The sequence below is a fragment of the Halichoerus grypus genome, chromosome 7 (assembly GCF_964656455.1).
Source record: "Halichoerus grypus chromosome 7, mHalGry1.hap1.1, whole genome shotgun sequence".
In the NCBI taxonomy this organism is placed as follows: Eukaryota; Metazoa; Chordata; class Mammalia; order Carnivora; family Phocidae; genus Halichoerus; species Halichoerus grypus.
In genome coordinates, this window is record NC_135718.1 from 34,200,258 (window position 1) to 34,227,468 (window position 27,211).

Genomic DNA, 27,211 nt, shown 5'->3' on the forward strand with positions numbered 1-27,211 from the left:
ATAGTCAAACTGTTGGCTGGGGCTTCAGCCTCTGAAGGTTCAATTAGGGCTGAAGGATTTTCTTCTAAATTCAGTTGTGTGGTTGTTGGCAGGCCTTAGCTCTTCACCACATAGGTCTCTCAATAGAGTTGTTTGACATGGAAGCTGGCTTCCTCCAAAGTGAGTGATTCAAGAGAGAAAGAGGGTGATCAAGATGGAATCCATAATGTCTTTTAGAATCTAATCTCAGAGGTACCATGCCATCGCTTCTGTCATAGTCTTGCTCACATAGACCAATCCTGGTTCATTGTGGGAGAGACAACTATACAGGGATGTGAATGCCAACAGGTAGGGATTGCTATAGCCCCCCCTTGAAGGCTGGCTGCCGCACCCCGCTAAGGACTCCTGCGTCTGCCTCTCAGTGTTCAGAAAGACAGGGATAGGACAGTTGGTACTGGCTTCTCCAGTCTATCTCTTCCTCTGCTGTGTCCCCCATCTCCCTCACCCAGGGGAGACAGAAGGGTGATTTCTCTCTGCTACCAGAATCAGCAGTTTTCTCTCTTCACCTTCCCACCTGGAGACCCTCTGAGTATGCCTCAAGGCCATGAAACTCTCAACATTGCCTCTCCTACTCCTCTTGAAGAGTGGTTTGATTGAGCTTTTTGCCAAATGTGCCCATATTTTATTAACCAGATTGTTTCTCCGTCACAGGATACAGCTATGAGCAAACTCTGGTTCAAACAAGATGATAAGTTTTTCTTGCCAAAGGCTTGTCTCAACTTTGAATTTTTCAGGTATGTAAAATGAATCTGGCTACAAAGTTTCTTTTAAAAATCAATGATCCCATTCCTAAAAGTTGTCTTTGCTTCAGGGATGACCCATGTGTAGAAATGAAAGGAACTAGAGTTACGTAGCCTGGACCAGGGAAGGCTGCTGCTGGTAAGGGATATTGTAAAAGTCAAGGTTGTCAGTTCTTCCTTTGCACTGATGAGCACACCCTTTAACTGACGTGATTTATGTTAGCCATTAGGAGGACCTTCCTAGCCTTCAGGACTTTGGAGTCTGGGGAGGCTGTAGACTCACCCAGAAATTTCATTCAGGAAAGATTAAATAATTGAGGGTGTTTTCTGTTGTAGTTTCGGTTTTGTATTCTGAAACTCGCCCAGAGGGGGAGGTAGTAGTTACTACATGGTTTTGAGTCTTTTCCAGCCTTTAAACATCTGAAGCCCTTAGATATTGTTTTCTCTGTTCTTGGCGTGGTCACTTAAAAATGATTTAATTAAAAAGGAAGAACATGTTTAGTAACGTTTATGAATACTACTGTTGGAATGATTTCTCAGTATAAATCTGCAGTTCATCTCTGTCTCCTTTTATTTATTTCTGTAGTAAAGTATATCATCCAGTTCAAATTTTACTTTGTGAGTTTGTACTGCATAACTTTTATTTAAAATTCAATGGTGTGTGTTTATGAAATAAACCTAGCATCATGTAATAATGTTCACTAATTTTTATTGATTGACTTGACATGAAACTAAAACTAAATGCATTTTAAATGTTTTGGAATAGGGAAAAAGAAACTCTAAGTAGAAAATTAGTATTTCACCAACATGTATGGATGAGCTTGTAGGGGGATGTAAACATTGTATTTTATAGCACGAGATTCGTGGACTTATCTGGAGCTGTGCTGAGATTGTTTACTTTTCACACTAAACATGAACTGTCTGGCTGTGGCTTATTGTTGGTAGAAAGTATTACAAAGCTGGTTTTATTTTTTGATATTCAGAGTGATATCTGTAACATTCCAAGCAGCTTGTCACCATTTTCCCATTTGACTTCTATGATTATGAATTTCTCTACCTTTTGAGAGACCATTTGATATTTTTGCATTCTCTACACTATCCTGTGCAGTTCTTAGAACTAAAAACATCTACTTCCCAAAAGTCCCTCTCTCCGTGTTCTGCTATTCCTAGAGCTCACACTGTTAGGTTTCTTGTATATTCTTTAAGACATTTTGTGTGTGTATACCCTTTTAGTATCTTCAGAAATAGGATTATATTACGCATACTTAGTTACAGTTTTAAAATCTCTGATCCATATTTAAGCATATAGCACCTGAATACAAAATAAAAATTTTTTTAATTAACAAATGAACCAGAATGTAAGCATTGTGGTTGAATCATGTTCTCTCTTACAGCTCACCAGCACAGTTGCTGTGCTTGCAGCATTTTAGGACACTTCTTGGAATTGCATTCTAAGCTTGAGCCATATGGCTCTGAGCTCCCAGACTTGGCTTTTTCTAGCTTTTCACTTCCACGTGAGATCGGCACACAGGTGCCTGTGGGGCCAAGCCCTTCCTAGATTCTCTTTTATTTGATAATTTTGCTTTTGTGAATTGTGCTGTGAGTTTCTGAGCTGTTGTTTGCCTAAAGAAGGAAGTGTGTCATGTATATAATACAGTACTTAAAAAATTCAGTGACCGAGCATCCATTTAGATTTTTTCTTTCTTTCTTTCTTTTTTTTAAGATTTTATTTGTTTATTTGACAGAGAGGGAACACAAGCAGGGGGAGTGGGAGAGGGAGAAGCAGGCTTCCCGCGGAGCAGGGAGCCCAGTGCGGGGCTCGATCCCAGGACCCCGGGATCATGACCTGAGCCGAAGGCAGACGCTTAACGACTGAGCCACCCAGGCACCCCAATCCATTTAGATTTTCCGGATGGAGAATGTTTATGTAATTATAGAATTTTCTCTTTGATTTTAATTCTCTTAGCGGCTAAGCCTCCTCTATTTTTGTTTCATTATCAGCTTTGATAAAATTGTTGCCTTTGCTATCAGTACAGTAGTTATATTTACTATGCTACAGATACAGTGAAAGTTTAATTTGCTGCCAAACAAGCCAAGCAGGCACCTGGCCTTGGGTCCTTTGCACTGGCTGTTTGCTCAACCGGTCCCACCCAGATATCCCCAGAGCTTGCTCCTTTGCTTCCTTCAGGTCTAGGCCCAGATGTCACCTTATGAGAGAGGCATTGATCATCTATCTTATGTAAATTAGCAGTCTTCTCTTACTACCACCACCTTCACTCCTGTTCCTCTTACTCTGCTTAATTTTTTTCATAGCACTATCCCCACTTGATATATTAAAATTTATTCTCTCCTCTAACTAGACTATTAAACTCTGTCAGGTCAGTGACTTTGCCTGATTTTATTCCCAGTACCTAGAGAAGGGCCTAGCACTAGGCTCTTCTGAACATACCTGCTTCCGTGTATTATAGTAGTAAGTGTGTGATACACATTTGTTGAGTGAATGAGTCTTACTTGTTTGTCATAAAGGTAAGTGAGGTCATATAATCCAATGAGTAGGTCATTTGACTTGCATTTGAATCCGAATTCTGCCATTACCCGCCCAGGTTACATGCGGAAAGCTGTGTTTCTTATTCAAGAAATGATTAAGTTAGGTGATCTCTGTGGTCCTATTTAGTTTTTGTACTCTCTGATTGTTTCCTCATTTTGGTTGCTCTTTTTCACTTTAAGTATTTTTTTTTTTTTAAGATTTTATTGATTTATTGGTCAGAGAGAGAGAGCACAAGCAGGGGGAGCGGCAGGCAGAGGGAGAAGCAGGCTTCCCACTGAGAGGGGAGCCCGATGCGGGACTTGATCCCAGGACCCCGGGATCATGACCCGAGCCAAAGGCAGACGCTTAACTGAGCCACCCAGGCGTCCCTTAAGTATTTTTTTTTATTTTAATATTTTTTCGTAGCTCTCTCTGCAGTTATATGGTGGGAATTATCAATTATTTTACTGACAGTGCTATAGCTTTATTGGTTTGGGGGGAAACTCAGAGATGAGTTAACATTTCACAGGTCTCCGTTTTCTTGTTTAAGTTCAAAAATCACAGCACACAAACTTCTCAGTCTCATACTCAGGTCCACCCAGGGTATGGCTTGCTTAGAAGGAGGAAGACATGCAAATGTCGGATGAGCTCTGTCGGCCATGCCTCCTTTTTTTTTTTTAATTTATTTTTTCATTTTAAATAATCTCTGCACCCAGTGTGGGACTAGAGCTCACGACCCCAACATCAGGAGTCTTGTACTCTTCTAACTGAGCCCGCCAGGCACCCAACCATGCCTCCTCCTTTTAGCCTCAACGCAGGCATGCCTTTTAGCCTGTTCCCACTCCTTACCTGCCCTACATTTTTATTTTTTTAAAGATTTTATTTATTTGACAGAGAGATAGAGCACAAGTAGGCAGAGACAGAGGGAGAAGCAGACTCCCTGCTCAGCGGGGAGCCCGACACGGGACTCGATCCCAGGACCCTGGGATCATGACCTGAGCCAAAGGCAGACGCTTAACTGACTGAGCCACCCAGGCGCCCCAGCCCTGCATTTCTAACTTGTCAGTTTGGCCACACACCATCTGGGGCAAACAGTTGTTTCTCCCTCCTCGCCACCACCAGCACACATGGCGTACTTTGGGCTTCTTTTTCAGACATCTTGTGGTTTTTTGCCTCCCGAGAAGAACAGACTCAAGAATTCAAACCATATCTTCAGGAAATGATAATAACCGATGTTCAGTTTCTTGATCCATCTCAAAAGGCCACATCACATTGGGAAGTAATAAATCAGCTATTTTACTGTCAACATTTTCTTCCAGCCCATTTGCTTATGTGGACCCCTTGCACTGTAACATGGCCTATTTGTACCTTGAGCTCCTCAAAGACTCACTCAACGAGTATGCATATGCAGCAGAGCTAGCAGGCTTGAGCTATGACCTCCAAAATACCATCTATGGGATGTATGTAAGTACCCACGTCTTAGAGCCTTCCACTCATCAACATTTTTTTATATTGATTTGATGGAAGCGTTTTTGATTGAGGGTATGAGTTTAATTTCTTTTAAAAAAAATATTTATGGCTAATCATATTTTCTCATTTAATTTTTCAGTTAGCTCTTATTCTAAGTATTCAGTGATTACATTCACATTATGCAAATTTTCCTTGATTTCTGTTTTTATTTTTTTTTAAACATCTTTCATCAGATTGTCATATTTTTCTCCTCAAACAAAATGGGACCCTGATTGAGGTTTAAATCTCACCCATTCTCTATGTGAAATCTTGGTCTTTGACAACAGAATGATGTCTTCCTGGCATTGTAAAACAAGGTTGGCTGATTCTATTTCCCTAGACATTCAGATCATGAGGCTGCATATCCATACTCTTCGGTCATGTTTCTTCATTACCATGCCACTGCTTGAGGTATCAAAGCATTTCTTTTGTTTTTCTTTTTGTTAGTCGCTACATTTATGCTGATCCTCTCCATTGCAACATGACATACCTGTTTATCAGGTTATTGAAGGATGATTTAGAAGAGTATACATATGCAGCACGCCTCTCAGGTTTGAGCTGTGGCATTGCATCAGGAATGAATGCAATACTTGTAAGTAAAATGAAAACCAAAGAAAAGGTGCCACACCGTTTAAGCATTATGTTGAGCTTGGGAAAACTATTAACTTCTGCATTTTTTAAACAAGAAGGTTGATGGTTTTTTCCTTGCACCTTTTTGATGATTGAAGAACTCAAATTAGTAGTAGTTCCACTAATGAATGATTCAGTAGAGTTTCGTGCAATTTGTGAACATGTATGTGTGCTACATTTATTTGCATGTTCCCTCTGCTTGAAATGTGAAACACACTAATTCTGAAAGCATGTTGTTCTTTCCATGTGCTTGACTGTATTAACATCTGTAAGTGAAAAATAACTGTAGTTATTGTTGTGGTGCTTGAATTTCACTCCTCTATAAGCTTCCTTTATTTTTGCTGACAGCAGTAGAAAGCTCCTGTGTTCAAATACATTTGATGTTTTCATTTAATTTATTTTGTAGCATGCACCATTAACTACTTTTAAGTGTGTTTTAAAATAAGCATTATTAAAAACATCCCAAGAAATAACTAGATTTTTTTCTCCTGAAACTATTTCTGTTGTGTTTCCAAGCTTTTATCTCATTTCCAAATTAACATCCCTTCTATGGCACACATTCATCTTCACTTTTCTTGAAAAAATATTGTACATTTTAGTAACAACTAAAATGAGAGCATGTGCTGTGTACTCTGTACTCCTCTTTATGAATTTTTATGCAAAAGGTTTTAGGGTTTTAAAATTTTATTTTGCAGTGCCTTTTTTTTTTCCCCACAAGTAAAATTTCCAGTAGTTTTCATTTAATGTGGAGGTGTGTACATAACTAACCATTTTCAGCGTCTAGGGAAATTTGAAGCTCAGAGATCAAAATAAACTCCAAATAGAAAAGTAATAATCTGTTATTTTTTGCTATTGAGTTTTAGTAGCATATTACCATTAAAATAGGTAGTTTTTAATTTATGACAGAATGAGCTTTCTGCTAGTTGTCAATCTAGTTCCCATGGTACATGATGTGCTGTCCATGGCCAGTAATGACCTTCACTCCTGAGGTTCTCACCTATCATTTTGTATAAGGTAGAGGCTTTCTTGGGTATTCTAGTTGCGGTGTGTCCTCTATTGCTGTGGGTGCCACTGTGTGGAAATATAATAATAGGCATTCCCTGCTTTCCCCAGTGTTAGGTTTTGGAGACTATTAAAGTAAATTGTCCCAAGACAAAAGTCCTGATAGTACAGACAGTGTGTCCTCACAGTACATCTGTTTTGCCGTTGGCTTTTGATACATCAGGAGAACTCATTAAACAAGCAATGGTGAGATGTGTGGATCCTTTTTGGGCAACATTGAATGACAAAAATGGCAAAATGCCACAAAAATATACACACCCACACACAAAATTGGAGCTGCCTGACATCGCCAAAGAGGAATTTAAAAAAATATTTAAATAGAAACAATTTTGAGACATACCTAACAGTTGGCTAGATGATACTACTGGTAATTTTTACCTTCTTACCACGTCTATAAAAACCTTAAGCCTGCCATTCCTTAGAAGTTATTTTTGAAGATAAAACGTAAAACACAGTCTGTAGTTAATTTTGATTTAATGAGAGCTTGAATTTTGATGATATGGTGTGTTCTGTAATCTGGCATCAGGTGAGTTTTCCTGTTGTTGACTTTGTTTAGGAATAGCAAAATTAGGCTTTTGGGTTATTAGTAAATAAAGATGGTTTAATGTTCTCTTCCTAAGCTAAATTATATTTATGAGAAGATAAATCAGTTGAATTTCTTCTTCACTTTTATTTTAATATACCTGGCTTTGGGATTTTCTCGGTGTTTAAAAATCAAGCTTAAGGTGTTTATTTGGAGGTTTTTTCGTGATATTTTTGGACTTCTAATACCCTGAACTCTTTTTTGTAGCTCTCGGTGAAAGGTTACAATGACAAGCAGCCGATTTTGCTAAAGAAGATTATTGAGAAAATGGCTACCTTTGAGATTGATGAAAAAAGATTTGAAATTATCAAAGAGGCAGTAAGTTTTCTGAACTCATTTTTGTAATCTTGTTGTTGTTCATAAACATAAGGTGGTAATTTTGCCTTATTGTGAACATTCTTTTTTTTTTTTTTTTTTTAAGATTTTATTTATTTATTTGACAGAGAGAGAGATAGTGAGAGCAGGAGCACAAGCAGGGGGAGTGGGAGAGGGAGAAGCAGACTTCCTGCCGAGCAGGGAGCCCGATGTGGGACTCGATCCCAGGACCCTGGGATCATGACCTGAGCTGAAGGCAGACGCTTAACGACTAAGCCACCCAGGCGCCCTATTGTGAACATTCTTGAGAGGAGGAGAAGCACTACTACCCTTATGGCAGGCCTCTCACCCTGTCTTTGCTAAGTCCTATGCTCTCCTCAGAAAGTGACCCTGGGTGACTTGGGGACACCTGACCCTCAAGAGCTGGGCAGGTTGCAGCACTGACTTTCAGAGAGAAGCCTGAGGTAGACCTAGTAGCTGTGAGGGACCCCTTGAAAGTTTCATCCACCCTCCACTTCAGAAGGACACATGATTCTGTGACTGAGGTCTGCCTGCTGTGAGAACCTTGTCACAATAGGGCAGACTGTTTAGGCTTGATGTATCTTCCACTTAAACTCAACTCACAGTTGGCCTGATAATGGAAATATGGGGTGGATAGCAGTTTTAAAAGCCAAACTGTGACCTTAATTGTACACCAGAAGAAAAATTACCATTTTCAAATGTAGTTTTCAGATGAAGATCCAGTATTTTGTATATGTAAATGGACAGCTGCTTGCTTATAGAGACTTTGGGTATAGCCTTATGGTACAGAATCAACGGATACCATGAGATGCAGGCCCTGAAAACTGGGGATGACTTTCTGAGGAGTGAAAGATGTCCCATAGTGAGGACACTTAGAATACATGTCAGGCGCTGGGGATAAAGCAGCAGCCCAGACAAAGAAGAAGCACGCCCTTTAAGAATCAGAGAATATTAGAGTAAGCCCCATTCTAAATTACCTCACTTCAAAAAGGAGAAAGAAACAGATATTCCTGCATCCCAGTAACACAGGATTTATGCAGAATGAAGTTTGATTATAGTTGATCTTTTTTAAATGATTTTAAAAGGACTTATTAATGAACCTGTTTCTCCCTTTACTAGTATATGCGATCTCTTAACAATTTCCGAGCTGAGCAGCCTCACCAGCACGCCATGTACTACCTCCGCCTGCTGATGACTGAAGTGGCCTGGACTAAAGATGAATTAAAAGAAGCCCTGGATGGTAAGGCTCGTTTTCTACTTATAACACTCTTCATTTTTTTCTAAAATCATTATGATTTATCCTGGTATCTAGTGTTTATGCTTTCTAGTAACTTGTAGTTTTATTAAAGCCAGCTGTGCATTGGGGCACCTGGGTGGCTCAGTCGTTAGGCGTCTGCCTTCGGCTCAGGTCATGATCCCAGGGTCCTGGAATCGAGTCCCACATCGGGCTCCCTGCTCGGCGGGAGGCCTGCTTCTCCCTCTCCCACTCCCCCTGCTTGTGTTCCCTCTCTCGCTGTCTCTCTCTGTCAAATAAATAAATAAAATCTTAAAAAAAAAACAGCTGTGCATACTTTTTTTTTTTTTTTTTCAAATATAAAAGCAGTGGTGGCCTTTGAAATGGCTTTGGTATTCAGACAGTGTAGCCACATTTGCTGCTTTCAACCTGGACCCATAGCAGGTAGTTATTGCTGTTCATAGATTTCTGTGGCTGACTAAAGGTTTTGACCAAAACACTTACCTTGTTAATATTGAAGTTTTCAGAAGAGGATAAAAGGGCTGAGCTTCAAAGTCTTATCATATAGGAAGCATGCTCAGGCATCTTTGGATTTGTTCAGTTAAAAACTGGAAAATGTGTAAAGCTTAAAGAGTCATTCTTTGTTGCTTTTTTTCTAATCAGAAGTTTTGCTTGAAAGTCCTAAATTCCTTGAGGGCAGTGATTATGCCTTCTTTTTATTCTCTTTATTTGTTATCCAGTGTAAAGTATGTCCCCAGTATGCATCTAATGAATGCCTACTGAATGGAATGAAATTACTTCAGGATTGTTTTATTAGAAAGAATGTAGACTGATAGTACCCTTTATTGTTTTATCTCTCTCCCTTGTCAGCATTACTTTACCAACTAATCTTTTCCCCCACATGCTCAGCAGTAAAAGAATACTGTTGAATTTTTAATGACATTTTATGACAAGTCCTTATGCTTACTATGTAAGTATAATACTTTTGATGTCCTCAGTGACAGATCGAGCAGATTATTGACATTTTATTGGTTGCCTCAGACATTGGGTAGGCATATAGATTATAAAATTCATTAGCTAGAACTAATGCATTTTTCTTTTAAAGATTTTATTTATTTATTTGACAGAGAGAGACACAGCAAGAGAGGGAACACAAGCAGGGGGAGTGGGAAAGGGAGAAGCAGGCTTCCCGCTGAGCAGGGAGCCCGATGCGGGGCTCAATCCCAGGACCTGGGATCATGACCTGAACTGAAGGCAGACGCTTAACAACTGAGCCACCCAAGCGCCCCAGAACTAATGCGTCTTTAATCCAGACAGTTAATAGACTTTGCAAAATGTTTGAGTCACGTCTAGTTAACAGCAAGAATTTTACCTTTTTTTTTAAATCACATAATTGGTTTAAAAACTATTTTAAAACTTGAACCTGTACTCAGCATAATCAAAAAGCAAAAGTTTTGCATTTTTTCCCCCCTTTGTTAGATTCTGGGTCAGATGGTATATAAATTTTAAGCAAAATAAGCTCTATAAAGTATATCAAAGGCATATGAAATTTAAAATGTGTTTTTTATAGAGAAAGTGCTTTTTTGGTTGACATTCTCTGCTCAAATAAATAATCCTTCTACTGCGGTGTATGTATATACACATAGAATAATCCAGTAATGTCGACGTGGCTTAATGTGGCAACACTTAATGTGAGAGGCTGGCTCCCTCGTGGCTGCCAGTCAGTCGGCTGTCCAGGTGCCAGGGTAGCAGGAACCTCAGAGTCCAATTTGGTTCAACAGCATTTACTGACCGCCTGCTGTGCACCAAGCCCTAGACTTCAGTTGCTTGAGATAAACAGTGATCCATTATAGATGGGGTGTCTTGGATCAAGGAGTTCCAGTCTAGTGGCCACACCTGAATGTAAACAGATCGTTTCAGTAAGGCGAAGAGAGTAGGTGTTGTGGTAGAGATCTGCAGAGAGAGCTCACGGGGTCTGGAGAGCAAGCATGCACTTCAAGATTAGTCAGACCAGGGGTCAAGTGCCAGCTCTGCAACTTAACTTACTAGCTTGATGCCTTTGGAAAGAAACTTAAATTTCCTTCACTTTGGTTCTCTCACCTTTAAAATTGTGATAGTAGTGCATACTTTGAGGTTTATAAGATAACACGTATAAAGTGACAGACCCAGAGTAAGTAAGTAAGGTTAATTCCCTTCCCATGTCTCTCTTTGAATTTTAGTTACTGTTTTTAGCATCCATGGCAGCAGTTACTAGTATGATGTCCTAATGGAGAAGGAACAACTCTTTCTTATTGAAGAGTCAAATCAATTCATAGAAAAGGAATGAGGGGAACAGAAAAATCACTATTATGGTGCCATAATACTAATTGATACAGTGCACCATTGGATGCTAAAATTAATGAGTAAGGGAAAACAGGATATTTGTATAGTCTCAAAATATATTTTCCCCCAAATAAATATTTATTAATCACAATCGGGAAAGTCAGCATTGATGGGCAGATGGCTTTACCTAATTGCTTGTAGAACATACATGAGTTACTCTGTTATAACTGAAAGATAAAAACAGTGCACTTACAGTAAAGACATCTGGCAGACAGCACCGTAACCAAGTGGTCAGTGTTAACATCACCAGGACGACAGCATATCAACATCCTGTTCCCCTGATGTGATGCATTGATAAGGGCACATTACCTCTGTGGTATTCTTCCTAGTAGTTGAGTAGTTAAGCTCAGTTTAGTCATGGGAAAACACTGGACAGACTCACAGGGCATTCCATAAAGTAACTGAACAGTACTCTTCAAAAATTTTAGGGTCATAAAAGACAAGGAAAGATGGAAACGGTCATAGATTAGAGGAAACCTACAGCACTAAGGACACATAACTAAATGCAAGGTGGAATCATGGGTTAAATCGTGGAACAGAAAAGGAATATTAGGAAAAACTAAAATCAAATAAAAACCGTGTTAGTGACTAGTATTGTAGCAGTGTTAATTTCTTAGTTTTGACCGTTGTGCTATGGAAAGATACTAATCTTCGGGGAAACTGGGTAAAGGATATATGGAACTCTGTACTGTTTTTGTAATTCTTCTGTAAATCTTCAATTAGCTCAGGGTGGTTTCCTTTGAAAACTCATAGGTAGAGCTCACTATTTTTTACACCTTCATAGATGTCACCCTTCCTCGCCTTAAGGCCTTCATACCTCAGCTCCTGTCACGGCTGCACATCGAAGCCCTTCTCCATGGAAACATAACAAAGCAGGTGCGTGGTTGGGGTTTTAGCAGACTTTTATGGATCAGTGTAAGAGATTTTCTTTACCCTGACCTAAGACTATGCACCACCACAGTGTGACTGTAAGCACATTAGTGTTGACTTCTCTGCTCTATGGAGGAAGATAGGACAGCGTATGAGGGAGTAGAATGATGGTGGCTAACTGTGGACCTACTTTCATGGCTGCCTCCTCTGCTCTTGCCTGCCTTGTGCAATCACAGGAGGAAATGGAAATAATTATCCCTTCCCTGTGTAGGACAGCAGGACTGTGTAGTGGATAAGAGCACATGGTGTGGAATCAGCCTGCATTTAAATCCTGACTCTGCCACATACTAGATACTTATTCTTCCGAAATGTGTTAACCTCTCAGTACTCAGTTTTTTTATCTGTAAATTAGAGTTTAAAGATTAAATTAAATGATACATGCCACATGTTTAGCATAGGGAAGGCTTTCTGGAATTCCCATTCTGGAATTCTGGCAGCCTCTCTCAAGCCCCCACATTCTCGGGATGCCTGGGTGGCTTAGTCAGTTAAGTGTCTGCCTTTGGCTCAGGTCATGATCCCAGGGTCCTGGGATCAAATCCCGCATCGGGCTCCTTGCTCAGCGGGGAGCCTGCTTGTCCCTCTGCCTGCCACTCTCCCTGCTTGTGCTCGCTCGCTCTGTCTCTTTCTCTGACAAATAAATAAAATCTTAAAAAAAAAAAAGACCCCACAGTTTCCCTACTACTCTGCTACCCTGCCTCCAAAACATTATGCCCAGGGTCAGATGCTAATAAGTGGCAGAGACAGGATTTTTTTACTAAGGTCAGATTTATTTATTAAAGATTTTATTTATTAATTTGAGAGATAGAGAGTGCACGTGAGTGGAGGTGGGGGGCACAGGGAGAGAGAGAGAATCTCAAGCAGACTCCCCGCTGAGCACAGAGCCAAATGCGGGGCTCGATCTCACAACCCTGAGATCATAACCTGAGCTGAAACGAAGAGTCGGACGCTCAACCGACTGAGCCATCTAGGCACCCCAGTTTTATGTTTTTTAAAAGCCTTATGCTCACTCATTTCCTTTGCTTTGCTATAACCCCAAGTGTCTGTTGTCAGGGTCATTCACTTGGGACCAACTTTCCATCACCAGTACCCCTCCAGCTTCGGCGGTACCTTTTCCCGCAGCATTGAGATCATTGTCGATGCTGGTCTGGGTCTCTGTTTTTCTTCACCTCTACCATATTGACTGTATTGCCAGTTGACAAATTCAATGTTTATCCATTTGAATAGGATCAAATATATTTAAGGCTTAAAAATCCACTTTTATGATAAACTAGTGTATTTCACAAGCATGTTGTTTTCATATTGCATGGGCCACCACCCAGTATACTATTTTTATTTTCACAGACAAGATAACATTTGTAGTTTTGTAATGTGCTATGCCCTTTTCCCACAGGCTGCACTAGGAATTATGCAGATGGTTGAAGACACCCTCATTGAACATGCTCATACAAAACCTCTCCTTCCAAGTCAGCTAGTTCGGTATAGAGAAGTTCAGCTCCCTGACAGTAAGTTGGAATGTCTTATTAACTTTGGTAACGGACTACTTTGACATAATGTTGTGGGTGATTACAGGTGGGTTGAAGTCACTTGGATGATAACGTATAGTTTTATGGTAAAGATCTACTGGGATCCTCTACTATTTATAGAAGTATGGTTAAGGAGAAGTAATTCTGCCAGAAAATTCTCTGTAGGAAGGCCAAAGAGATGAAATTGGAGGTAGGCAATTATTTTGAAGAGAATGACATTGGGATTGACTGGTAGTTGAATGTAGAAGAGTTAGGAAGTAAAAAAGGTACAAAGCTAAAGAAATGTTGACTGTGAAGCATGAAATAAAATCTATTTATGAAAAATGGACACTAGAATCATCATACTGAATTGGAAGCCCATAGGAGTCTTTGGCAGAAATAGTTTTAGGAAACTCACAGGTGCAGACAACACCATGTATTCATTACATGCATATTTCATAAGGAATTAGCATAAAAGAATGGGTAATAATTAATGTACTGGGGTTTGCAGTGTTGGATTACTTTTGTATTAACAATGGTTTCTTTTCATAGAAAAACTCATTAAGCATTATTTTCAGTTATTGTTCAAAATTATATAATAGGTAGTAAATTAGACCGAGGATGAGAAGCATTGTTTTTTTTTGTTCTCTTTGTTGTTGTTTTTAGCTAAATGTGATTGTTGGCTGTTCCCCATGCATGTGTGGTCTGTGCTCTGAGCCGGCCCCTCTACACACACACACACACAGACACACACACACAAACACACACTGTTACACTCACACTATTTCATCTGCCTGAAATTGTGCTCCCTTTCCTTCTCTCTTCCTTATAGACATCTGTACCCTATTCTTCCTTCCAGGCCCCATCTTACAAACCACCCATTCCACTAAACTTTTCCCAAAACTCCCAGCTGGAAGTAGTCTTCCTCTTCAGACCTCCCAGCACAGGTTTTCTGAAGTTTTCCTTGTTGAAGCTACTGAGTACTTCTCTTGCATTGGGATTGAGGTGCATGTCCATCTCTATTGTTGGACTATACAATTCTTAAGGTCAGGGGCTGTGTCTGGATCCTTTGAGAAGCTGCTAAAGCTACTCCAACACGGTGTTACCTCAGGATATTGTTGTTGAACACTCAGAGATACCTTGAACACAGCTCTGCTCTTCTGCATCATCACAGACCTGGTAACGGTTCGTGTCAAACCTGTGCTGGTCTGTTCTCTCTCACCGCCACGAGGCAGACAAGAAGAATCAAGATCTGCCACTCGGAAACCATAGCACTTGGGCGTCGGGCAAAGGGAGGCCAGTCCAGAAACAGATGTTCAAATTGAAATCAGTCTTTCACACCTCTTTTTATCACACCTCCTGCTTTCTCTTTCCTCTTCTACGGCTTTATCTCTTTTGCTTTCCAGGTGCACTCGCCAGTTGTTTCATGCTCAGAAATAGCTCAGTTCACATCCCATTCTCCAAATGCTAGGTGTTAGGAAATCATTCTAATTTAGCCAGTTGACCAGGTGTGACTGTCTTACACAGTCCTTCAGTTAACTCTCCAGAAGACAATATTTATAATTTAAAAAGAAAATTTTCAGGCATTGTGAAGGAGGAGACAGTTTGGGATATATGTGAAAAGGCTAGAAATTGGGAGTAGTGACTTGTGATGAGAGGAGACTTTGTGCCGTCAGTATACGATCAGAAAGTGTGACTGTGGGTCAAACTTGGATCTGGTCAGAAAAATGAAATCGGTGAAATACGACTTCAGCTTGTGTGCCTCCCTTCACTGTTGATGTCTGAATCACCATCTGTAAGTGAGCAAACATCATTACTACTCTGAGAAGTTTTCTTTGGGAGTCTTATACTGAGTACTAAACACTATATATGCTCACTGACGGCTCATGAAGTAAAGTTATTAAATCCTAAAGCATGATCATCTCTTCGTAACTCTGGTGAGGTATTTGACAACACGTCTGAGTTTTAGTCTTCACTCTTCTCCACCATTCCAGTGTGGTGTCCTTAGACACGTCCCCCCACTTCTCAGGGTCCTAGTTTCCTCTCTCTACAGGGAGCTATCAGGCTAAGTTATCTCCAAGCATTGTACACATTTGTGTGAATTTGTGAAATGATCTTTAGTGTGGGTGTTGATATTGAGAATAAAATACTAAATTGAAATGCAGTAATAATAATAATAAATAATAAAGGCACAACTAGTAATTTTAAAAGAATTGTTTTTGTATGTTTATTAAAACATAAGTGGTATTTCCGTTGAGGTTCTTATCTGTATTAGCTACTTCTAATCTAGTACATACACTAACTTGTACATTGTATTAACTGTGGATCTTAATTAATAATTAATATTTAGCCATAAAATGGGTCTTTTGTAAGTTCTTTGTCCCTTAAATTCGATGAATGTTTATTGAGGGGCCTGCCAAGTTCAAATCGCTATATTTACCTAAGGATTCCCTTAGGTAAGTTAGTTGAGTTTCACATTCTTAATAAATTAATTGCAGTTTGGAGTTGCCGAAAAACACCAACCAAATAGAACAACTTTAAAAAGCCAGACAAAACATTGGCTTTATTAAACCCTAAATAAGTTTTTGAACCTGTTCTCTTTTTGAAACTTCCTAGGAGGATGGTTTGTGTATCAGCAGAGGAATGAAGTTCACAATAACTGTGGCATCGAGATCTACTACCAGACAGACATGCAGAGCACCTCAGAGAATATGTTTCTAGAGCTCTTCTGTCAAATCATCTCTGAACCTTGCTTCAACACCCTGCGCACCAAGGAGCAGCTAGGTGAGAGGGAAGCGGAGACTAGTACGATACCGTAGGCTTTGAGCAACCGTTGTCCTCAGAAAACATTCTCCACGTGTACGGTCCCCTTGCATGGTGCTGCAGCCTTGCTGTATTGAGAAAGGCTTGTGAAAACTTTGTTTATGGGGAATCTGCTTCTAAAAAATAAGCAACTAACATCTTATGGACATTAAAGCAGTTCTTAAGGAGAAGACCTTGTGTTTAGGGTACATACATGTCAATAAAGGACATTTTGGGTAGGGAGAGAGGATGCTAATGGCAGATTATTTATTATGGAAAGCAAGCCATGTAGAGAAGCTTAGATTCATGAAACTTTGGGTTCCCTGAGGGCAGGTATTATCTCTTATCCATCTTTTTATCCCAAGCCTGGGGCATATAGAAGGTACTCATTAAGTGTTTGTTGAGAAAATATTTCAGGCAGAGTTTTAGGCACTATTAAAAATCCTGGAGATCCTGGCAGGTTTAATCAATGAGAAAAGAACGAAGCCCCAGTAATGACTGGGAAGAACCAATGAAAGAGGATTTGAGTGAGTCTTTCCGAGTATTTTCATTTTTTAAACAACCACCACACTAGATGCTGGTCAAGGAAAATGGATAAGCTATGGATGGCCCTTCCCTTCAAGGAGCTCACTGTCGATCAGCAGCGAACAGAAGTGAAGTCCGTGCCCTCTCTGAGCTGACATTATGGCAGGGGAGACAGACCATGAACAAACTATAAAGGAAGAGTTACCGTGCAGTGTGGTAAATGTTGCCAAGAGTGTTCAGTCTGAAGGTCATGCTGAAGACAGTGACTTCCTCAAAGTGGGACCCGGAGACACCACAGCCATCAGAGGTGTGGTTCGGGGCCGAGCAGCTGCGTCACACAAGCCACAAGCCCAGTTTTAGAAGGACGTGGCAGAGTGGTCGTGCGTGAACTCACAAGATGACAATGCAAGTGTGACCTTCTGTGACTTGGTCTCTTGAAATTTTTAGTCCGAATAGAGTTGGTCCAGGAATGGATTCACATAAGGAACTTGGATGTGAAAGGAAACAGAGATGGAATCATGGTTGGGGAGGAAAATGAGTTTAGTCTATCCTAGGGATGGGAATGGCTTTAACATAGATTGAGGATGATTAGCTAGCACGCAGTGAGGAGTTGTGGGATGTGAGACTGAATAATGAGGAGGGTTTCTTCTTTTCTTTTTTTTAGGAAGAAAGAATTCTCTCCCAACTTTCTAACTGTTCTTCAGAGAGCTCTTTTGCTCTATCCTTAGGAACTTAGGATATCCTAGTTGTTTATATTTCTTCAGAGGTGGAAAAAATAAAGCCTGAAAGATTTTACTGCTCTGATAGAAGTTTTGAAGGATTAAAAGTGACCCAAGCTCAAATGCCAGGGTCCTGACTGGCTGGTGTTTGTGTTTCAGGCTACATTGTCTTCAGTGGGCCACGTCGAGCCAACGGCATTCAGGGCTTACGATTCATCATCCAGTCAGAAAAGCCGCCTCACTACCTAGAGAGCAGAGTGGAAGCTTTCCTAATCACCATGGAGAAGTCCATAGAGGACATGACAGAAGAGGCTTTTCAGAAACACATTCAAGCATTAGCAATTCGTCGACTAGACAAACCAAAGAAACTATCCGCAGAGTGTGCTAAATATTGGGGGGAAATCATCTCTCAGCAATACAATTTTGACAGAGGTAAGGCAAAATTAGGGCCCTGACATTTATGGCATATAAGTGTAACATTTGAGGACATGGAAGCCGTTCTACAAAGTGGTACTCGTCTTGTAGGTGATGTTCCAGTGCTAATTTGGTGGGGGTGTGGAGCATAGCGCTTCTAAAGAACCATTTTTAAAAATTTTTTTATCATTATGTTAATCACCATACATTACATCATTAGTTTTTGATATGGTGTTCCATGATTCATTGTGCATAACACCCAGTGCTCCATGCAGAACGTGCCCTCTTTAATACCCATCACAAGGCCAACCCATCCTCCCACTCCCCTCCCCTCTAGAACCCTCAGTTTGTTTTTCAGAGTCCATTGTCTTGCATGGTTCGTAAAGAACCATTTTTTTAACGTAATAACAGTTTTTATTAGAAACTTTATCTTTTTTTCTTCTCTAAAACTAGAGCTGGATCTACCTGTATCTCATAATAATGCAGTAATAATAAATCTAATTTCACTTTGTTGTGTTCAGTTAGTGTGCCCTGAGGCGCTGAGCACAGATACGTAGTTATCTATTTCCCATAATACTAAAAAAAGAAAAAGGAAAATGTGCAGATTGAACTCTCCTGAGATAAGTGCTGCCCTGGGGCACAGGGGTTTGAACATTTGCCTGCAGGGATCTCCAAAAGTGTGTCAGTGTCTTTACATTTGGGACCGCCGTGCTCCCTGAAGTCTCCCACTCATCGGCTTCCTTCTTCTACAGCAGAGATTAACAGTGTGGGGCGCTAAGCTGCCCTGGAAGTCAGGGGTTGGGTTGTGTTCTCATTCTGACACCAGCAAGCTGACGATCTTGGCCAAGACACCTTTTTTTGGGCCTCCGTTTCCTTACCTGTCATTGTTTTAACCATTGGTAATGGTACCTCCCATTTCTTGAGCCTTTGCCATGGGGGTAGCATCGTGTTACCATCATTCATCCTTTTCCTTTGTTCTCATGACAGCCCTTTAAGTAGTTATTATCCCCAATTTCCAGATGAGGAAACTGAGGCTCAGAAAAGTTGATGTGACCAGCCTACAGATCCAGTAGCTCCTAAGTAGAGAGCCAGGATATCTTCTTACTCTTCATTGATATTTATCCCCTTACTACTTGCAGGAGCAGGTGATCGCTTAAAAATAGGGATACCTAAGAGCACTGGAGTGAAGCATATTGTCATTTAATGTAGTATTCTGGGCTACTTAAGATGGAAATATTAGTAAATTATTGTTTGAATGCTTTTTCAGACAATACAGAAGTTGCATATTTAAAGACACTTACCAAGGAAGATATCATCAAATTCTACAAGGTAAGTTGAACTTACATGTTTAGATTTTGACTCATAAGCAACTGTTATTTGTGCTGTGTTGTATGTTACTGCTTTGAACCTACTGCCCTGCTTAGAGCTGCAGCTTCGGTCAGCTCACCTTCTCTGACGCTCTTTTACCCATGAAGCAGCGGCAGGAGCACGTGTGGCTTCTGAATGAAGACCCAGGGACTAGAGCTTCTGAGCTTCAGTTTCCTTATTTACAAAATAGAGATTAATAGGAGTGTTAATTGAAATGAGGTGCGCGAAGTGATTGGCACTTAGCATTTAATAAATGGTCTCTCTTGGGCCCCTGGGAGGCTCAGTCGTTAGGCGTCTGCCTTCGGCTCAGGTTATGATCCCAGGGTCCTGGGATCGAGCCCCACGTCGGGCTCCCTGCTCTGCGGGAAGCCTGCTTCTCCCTCTCCCACTCCCCCTGCTTGTGTTCCCTCTCTCGCTGTCTCTCTCTCTCTGTCAAATAAATAAATAAAATCTTTTAAAAAATAAAAAATAAATGGTCTCTGTTGCTGTTAGCTCTTCAGTAGTAATTCTCAGCCTGAGTTTTTTAAGTGTTTTAATCAGAATGCTTTAAATCAATGTTTTCCTCGTTAATACTATAAAATAAGTTTTAGTTGTGTTTATTGCTTCAGACTATTTGCTTTGTGAAGTTAGGTTTCTGTTCCCAGTGGCTTATAAGAAAGGGTGATCATGTTCAGCTCTTTTTGGTTTCTAAAGCATTCATTTAAGGCATTAATAGTTGTGGGTGTTTAAAAAGAGTGATGTCCTAATATAACTTACTCTACTGTTTCCACAAGCAATGAAGATTTTTCTCTTTCCCGCCACAAATTCTATTATTCATTTGAAATTACAAGTAGTACCTAATTACTGAATTTGTAAGAGTAGCAGTTATAAGACTCTTTCTTGTCTTAAAAAATGAGAGTTTAATTACCAAGCTTAAGCTAAGTCTAGAACATCGTTTCCCTAGCTGTGTTCCATGGTACACTAGTGTTCTGCAAGATATTAGTAGGGGCCCCTACAAAAAAGGGTTTCATGACCATGTAAGTTTGGGAAAGACTATACTCTTTATTCTTGTTTTTGGAGAATCACAGAGTGTGTTAGCATTTTAAAAGTTCTAAGAAACCCCACAATAAAGATTTCTTTAGCCCAGCATTTAATTTTGACTAACAAAACTTTTTTTTTTTTTAAGATTTTATTTATTTATTTGTTGGAGAGAGAGAGAGAGTGTGAGCCAGGGAAGGGGCAGAGGGAGAGAGAAAATCCCAAGCTGACTGAGCACAGGGCTCAACGTGGGCTCGATCTCACAACTCTGAGATCATGACCTGAGCCGAAACCCAAGAGTCAGACTCTTCACCGACTGAGCCACCCAGGCGCCCCTGACTAACGAAACTTCCTAAATTGATTCATCATGCATCCTTTTTTCTTTTTTTTTTCCCCTCCCCACAAAATACCTATACGTATCTCCTGGGACTCCAGTGTTCCTTAGAATACAGTTTGCAAGAAAATGCAATTTGTTTATTGGTTGGTTTGTGTTTAAAAAGATGGAGATTAGGGCACCTGGGTGGCTCAGTCAGTTAAGCGTCTGCCTTCTGCTCAGGTCATGATCCAAGGGTCCTGGGATGGCGTCCCCACATTGTCAGGCTCCCTGCTCCATGGGGAGTCTGCTCCTCCCTCTGCCCCTCACCCTGCTCTTGGGCTCACACTCTCTCTCTCTCATATAAATAAATAAATAAATAAATAAATAAATAAAATCTTAGAAGGAAGGAAGGAAGATAGAAAGATAGATGGAGATTGTCTAGCGTTGGTCGGGAAATTGAGACTAGTCTGAAACTGAAGAGGGTGTTAACGCTCTACTGATAAAGGTTGATAAGAGGGCAGTGAAGGTTTGGGTGAAAAGGGATGGTGACTAGATCTTTGGAAGCAAACTTTTTACTCAGTAGGTGAGACAGTCTTAGGTGAGGTACTGTGTGTTACTGGAGGCAAACCTGGGCCAAGCTCCTAAAAGAGGCTGGAGGGGTCAGGGCAGGCCTGTGGGCGTGAGAGGGAGCCACAGGAGGGAGCCACGGGAGGGAGCCACGGGCGCGTTTGCTGTGCACCGGCAGCAGGGTTTCCACTGCAACTGCACAGGACTTGTCATAACTGCTCCATAAACAGTGAGTGAGCTGCTGTGGCTTTGTCCACGACCTCTCCCTCCGAGGCTGTAATCAGGGAAAGCTTCATCACAACTTGTTTTTCCCTTTGGAAAAAACAGATAATGGTCCAGCATTAAGGAAAAGGTCAAGAGACACTTTCCCACAGGATCTACCAACTCACCAGTCCTAGTGTTCATGGTAGGACCTAGGGCAGTCCTTTAAAGCAGCCTGGTGGAGTGGAGAGAACCAGCTTGCTTCTCTCATACCATCACTGTGAGCTACGTGAAGCAAGTCATCATACCGCCCTGTGTCTCAGAGTCTGTGTCTCTAAAATCAGACCATCGTGACACTTAGCCTACAGAGGATCAAGTGTGCTAATGCAGGAGAGGGCCTGATGCAAGGTGGGACTCGAGAAATGTTAGTTTCCTTTCTCTTTTGGTAGATGAGGAACCATGGTAGTGCCCTGGTGCAGAATCTAAGAAGGTTCTTAGAGGAGCAGGTTGTGCTCGTCCCTTGACTAAGCTCAGGCCATTGCCTCTGGAGTCATTAAGATCACTAGATACACATTTGCAACAATGTGGATGGAACTGGAGGGTGTTATGCTGAGCGAAATAAGTCAATCAGAGAAAGACATGTAACATATGACCTCACTGATATGAGGAATTCTTAATCTCAGGAAACAAACTGAGGGTTGCTGGAGTGGGGGGTGGGGTGGGAGGGATGGGGTGACTGGGTGATGGACACTGGGGAGGGTATGTGCTATGGTGAGCGCTGTGAATTGTGTAAGACTCTTGAATCACAGATCTGTACCTCTGAAACAATGCAATATATGTTAAGAAAAAAAAAAGAAGAAGATAACAGGAGAGGAGGAATGAAGGGGGGGAAATCGGAGGGGGAGACGAACCATGAGAGACGATGGACTCTGAAAAACAAACTGAGGGTTCTAGAGGGGAGGGGGGTGGGAGGATGGGTTAGCCTGGTGATGGGTATTAAAGAGGGCACGTTCTGCATGGAGCCCTGGGTGTTATGCACAAACAATGAATCATGGAACACCATATCAAAAACTAATGATGTAATGTATGGTGATTAACATAACAATAAAAAAATTTGAAAAAAAGATCACTAGATATAGCCCTGCGTCACACCCCGATGAGTACTAGGCTATGTTTTCAATTCCAGCCCAGGTACTTATTAACTACAGGAGTTTGAGTATATCACTTAATCTCTGTGGACTCCATTTTCTCATTTGTAAAATGGGGTTAATAATAATTCTTGCCTACTGTACCTAATCTGTAGAGTTTAAAGGAAATACTCTTTTTTTTTTTTTTTTTTAAGATTTTACTTATTTGACAGAGAGAGATAGCGAGAGCAGGAACACAAGCAGGGGGAGTGGGAGAGGGAGAAGCAGGCTTCCTGCCGAACAGGGAGCCATCAATCCCAAGACCCTGGGATCATGACCTGAGCCAAAGGCAGATGCTTAACAACTGAGCCACCCAGGCGCCCCTAAAGAAAATACTCTTAAGTGGGGGGAAACATCTTTTCTGTTTCTGGCTATGTGAGAGCTGATTCTTGATATTCGTAAAAGAGTACTTCATTTTAAGTTCCTTAGTGGGGCAGAAGTGTCACCTGCTGTTCTTTCTCCCTAGGAAATGTTGGCAGTAGATGCCCCAAGGAGACATAAGGTATCCGTCCATGTTCTTGCCAGGGAAATGGATTCTTGTAAGTATTGAATGTTGACTTTTTTTAAAGTATATTTTTAGGTACATGATGGTTGTCCCTTGCCATTGGCACATCCCTTAATAGAGCATCAGAGAGTAAAGAGGTAGAGAAGGGGACTAACTGGAGGCAGGGTCTGCCCTATCAAAGCAAAAATAAGGGGCAAAGGGAAATGAGGCAGTGAAGGAGAGAGCCAGCAGTAGGTGGCCAAGCTGGTCACAGCTTTTCAAGAAAACACAGGATATCTTTGAAGAAACTGTGTGGGACCACTGCATGCAGTTTATCTGCTCAGTCCTTCCCATCTTCTGTCTCTGAATGGCCAAGGTTTACCCCACAACCATTAGCTCCCCTGGCCTTCTGAGTTGTTTTACTGGATCCTTCCTGGTGGTCAGAGCCTCAGGGTCCGGTGAGGCCAGATATGGGCACCAAAGTTGCTGTGGGCAAGGCTTTATAGCCACAGTAACATCATGAACCATCACTGGGGACAGTCTGGGTAGGAAGTAGGACAAGCAGTCAAGGTCTTAGGGAGCAGGAAGCCTGAGAGGACATGGGACTGGTACAGTTTCTTAATGAGCCAAGTCCGGTTTCAATTTTTTTTTCAGGTTGCCCTTGTATGCCAGTATTTATTAAGTAAGCAGTAAACCTTTCATTTTCTTCTAGGTCCTGTGGTTGGAGAGTTCCCATGTCAAAATGATATAAATTTGTCACAAGCACCAGCCTTGCCACAAGTAAGAAATGCAAATGTCATGTTAGATTACATGGTTAGAGGACTTCCTACTTAGAAGGAGCTTTTTCATCAGGACACCTAAGACGAGAGGTTTCCGGTCACCAGGCGTTTGAGCCTCTACATTCCCCTTAAAGGCCGGGTCGCCATTCTGACAGCTTCCAGGGGTCATGCCTTTGTCATCTGCAGACAGACTGGGCCTCTGAACTTGTTTGCCTTTGCTTCTAGTTTGAACAGTTATGTTGCTCTCCAGAGAGTTATCTCCAGCCACGTCGGTACCTAGCCCCTTCCATGGTGCCATCATATTTTAATCATCTGGAAAGGTTGGCATTTACTGGTAGGAGGAGGAAACTGGCAGTGTGACCAGGCCCTTGCTGAGTAGGTACACCAGCGCCTGCATCCTGCTGGAGACTTGAGTGCCAGCTCTTGTGTCCTAACCTTGTGTGCCCAGAGGAAAGCCAAGCGTCTTCTTTCTGGCCCTGGGTCCCACTGGGGACGCTCACCGTAGGTTTGCATAGACCCTCCAGCCCTACTGATCGAGGAAGATCAGATCATAGTATGTGGGGTAGAAACTAGTGTGTATGTAAAAAAAAAAAGTTGATGTCCTAGTAAGTCTGCTTTTTTAGACTATAAACACTAAGAGAACTTTTTTTCTTTGCAGCCTGAAGTGATTCAGAACATGACTGAGTTCAAGCGTGGTTTGCCACTGTTTCCCCTTGTGAAACCACATATTAACTTCATGGCTGCAAAACTCTGAAGATTCCTCAAGGGTGGGAAAGTGCAGACGGATGCATCCCTGAGCCTTCCAGGGGCTAGGAAAACAACCTCGGCCACTTTAATAGTTTCTGGTTCACTATTCGAGAGACAAACAGAAAAAAAAAAAAAAAAGGAGTTTGTCAAATGTCATTATGTAGAAATATTAAAAATCCAAAGTAATTAAATTACAAAATCTTATAGATGTAGAATATTTTTTAAATACATGCCTCTTAAATATTTTAAAATTTTTCTTTCCATTACTAAGAGAAATTTCCCTTCTATAACAGTACTTAAAATGATGAATGATATTCCTATAGAATCTTCCCTTCCCTATTCTGTAAAATAGTCACTTGTCAGAAGACAATATGTTAGGTTTTTTTTTTTCCCTAAAAGCCTCCTAGGTTGACAGAAAAGGCTTTAAAACCTTTAGAAAGGTGTAATACCTTTTTAAAAACTGATCCTCAAATTTGCTTTCTACTTGGTGGTTTCATGTAAATCAATGGAGAACATTAACTTTGGGCAAATAATGAACAAAGCTAAAATAATTTTCTTTTATTAGTGAAATTGCTGATTACATAAGGCATGGTTTTAATCTTTTTATAAAATTTGAACATGTTTTTTATTCAAACTAGTAAAATGCTGGAAAACCCTAGAACACCCTGCTTATTTACAACGTTAGAAATACAGACTTACATCAATTTTGTCCCAAACTGAATTTCTCAGGATTACTGTGATTTGTTTCTTTCTGATTGAATTAATTTGACATTCTTGTTCATAGTTGGTTTGCAGTGTTCCATCAGTTTTACCTTTTCCCATCAAAAACATTTATTGTATTTATTTAATGAGTACAAATAGGGTCGACTTCAGATCCCTCTGAGTGTGTGACATGCTTTTCCAGCATCAGCTATTATAAACACTTGTAACTTTTTACTGCCATGATACTGCAGTCGGTGTATGAACCGAAATATTTGCCCCATTATGAATTTAAAAGACAACAAGTACAAAGCCACCTTTTTGAAGGTATAAAAAAATAAAGCCTTGATTCTTAAATAGTGTGATCTCCAGAAGACTCTAAAATCCCTTTTTGCTACCAGTCTAATAATTGCCTTAAGTGTTAAGTTATTTTTTGAATATATAAATATAAACATACAAACAGAGATGAAGACTGGAGTGGACTTTTAAAAACTATTTTTTTCATGAGATACTATTTTAGATGAAATTGTTACTGTAGATTTAACAGCTGTTTTGAAATATTTACTGTTGTTCAACCTTGCTTCAAGAGAAATTGTGAATATCCTTCCACACCCAGGCACTAGTAACAGTACGCGGCCCCATTGTCCACTAACTCAGGCAAAGAACAGGATGGCATTCTCCGATGACATCTTACCTCTATGGGAGTGATTGGCCAGGACTTCTTTCTGTAGAGTCATGTCTTTTCACACCTTAGGTTTTCACATTTGCCATTTCCCGGATAATCTACATTTGGGGCAATAATGATAGAATCACACCTGTGGAGGCTGCTTTCGAAAGCGGGGCTCCATTTCCACTGTCAGATAAACGTGGTGCTGTACCCGTCTTTTTACCCCTACCTGCAGGAGCTTCCTTGTGGGAAGCCTGTCTTTGTCCATCAGAAGGTGCGTGAGCCATCACTTCCTTCTGGTTTTATGCATTTGTAGACTATGCAGCTTTTCATCAAACTGCAAATATATACAAGAGGGATCTAAAATTAGCCCTGAGTGTTTAAATCCACCATGTAAGAGTAAATAATCCACCTACCTTTTCTGTGGAGAATTATGTGCTATGGAGTAATTTTTAGCTCTTTTAAAAAAAAAAAATGGGTGAAATTTAACAGTGTCATTTTTATGAGAAAGTCACATGAAGAAATCTGAAAGGAATCTCATGTAGTCTTCCAGGAACCTGGATTGTTGTGCAAGGTGTTCCAGCATCGTCCGGTTGCCACATCGGATCTCGAGCTGCTGTTGGATCACTCAGGCATACTAATGGATTCATTGAAGTGGGTCCAAGCTGCAGTCCATGAGCAATAACAGACTATCCCGGATACTGCTGTTTACTCAGTGCTTAGTAAATGAGATCTGTGGGAAACAAACTAAGTTATTACTTACGACTTTTTAAAAAAGTCTTCTTTCTGCCTGGTTGATGTGGGAGAGCACGTGACACAGCCGGTATGGTGGAGTGCTAGGGTAATCCTGTTTACAATAAATTGCCTGGATTTAACCTCTGGCGTTTGCATTTGTATTATTTTTACAGATTTAGTGGCCAGCCTACCTCTCAACATCCCGATTTGACAATATTTCTTGCTTTCATTATTCCTAATGCAGAAAGCAGTGAATTGGTTTTTTGGAAAAAAAAAAAAAATTTTTTTTTTTTTTTTAGTGTATCTGGGTGACAGTGATTTAGTCAAATAAATGGTCCGATTGCACACTCATAAGAGTAGATCGCTGTTGTCAAAGGAATCTTGGTGTGAGAGGCTGAGCTCCTTGCTGTGTGTATTGTCACTGACCCCAAACCCAGAAAGATTTGTCCTTGGCATTCCAGGGAGAAAAAAAAGAGGGTAGAGAAAAACAAAAATATTTCCTCTACAGCT

General features: G+C 40.7%; 1 protein-coding gene across 3 annotated transcripts in view; it reads left to right on the forward strand.

Annotated features, from left to right (window-relative positions):
- IDE (insulin degrading enzyme) overlaps positions 1–26,841 on the forward strand; it is a 114,322-nt gene extending 87,481 nt beyond the window's left edge. For 2 of the 3 annotated variants that reach the window (XM_078077359.1, XM_078077360.1), the window contains exons 14-25: positions 691–773; positions 4,626–4,770; positions 7,298–7,408; positions 8,546–8,666; positions 11,827–11,918; positions 13,363–13,474; positions 16,091–16,258; positions 17,680–17,952; positions 19,202–19,263; positions 23,057–23,129; positions 23,787–23,854; positions 24,512–26,841. In XM_078077359.1, the coding sequence (XP_077933485.1) occupies positions 691–773; positions 4,626–4,770; positions 7,298–7,408; positions 8,546–8,666; positions 11,827–11,918; positions 13,363–13,474; positions 16,091–16,258; positions 17,680–17,952; positions 19,202–19,263; positions 23,057–23,129; positions 23,787–23,854; positions 24,512–24,607 (1,404 nt within the window). In that variant the 3' untranslated portion in view covers positions 24,608–26,841. Of the gene's footprint in view, positions 1–690; positions 774–4,625; positions 4,771–5,262; positions 5,408–7,297; positions 7,409–8,545; positions 8,667–11,826; positions 11,919–13,362; positions 13,475–16,090; positions 16,259–17,679; positions 17,953–19,201; positions 19,264–23,056; positions 23,130–23,786; positions 23,855–24,511 lie in introns of all 3 variants that reach the window. The other variant, XM_036079075.2, reaches the window with a different exon arrangement.
- The last annotated feature ends 370 nt before the right edge of the window (positions 26,842–27,211 follow it).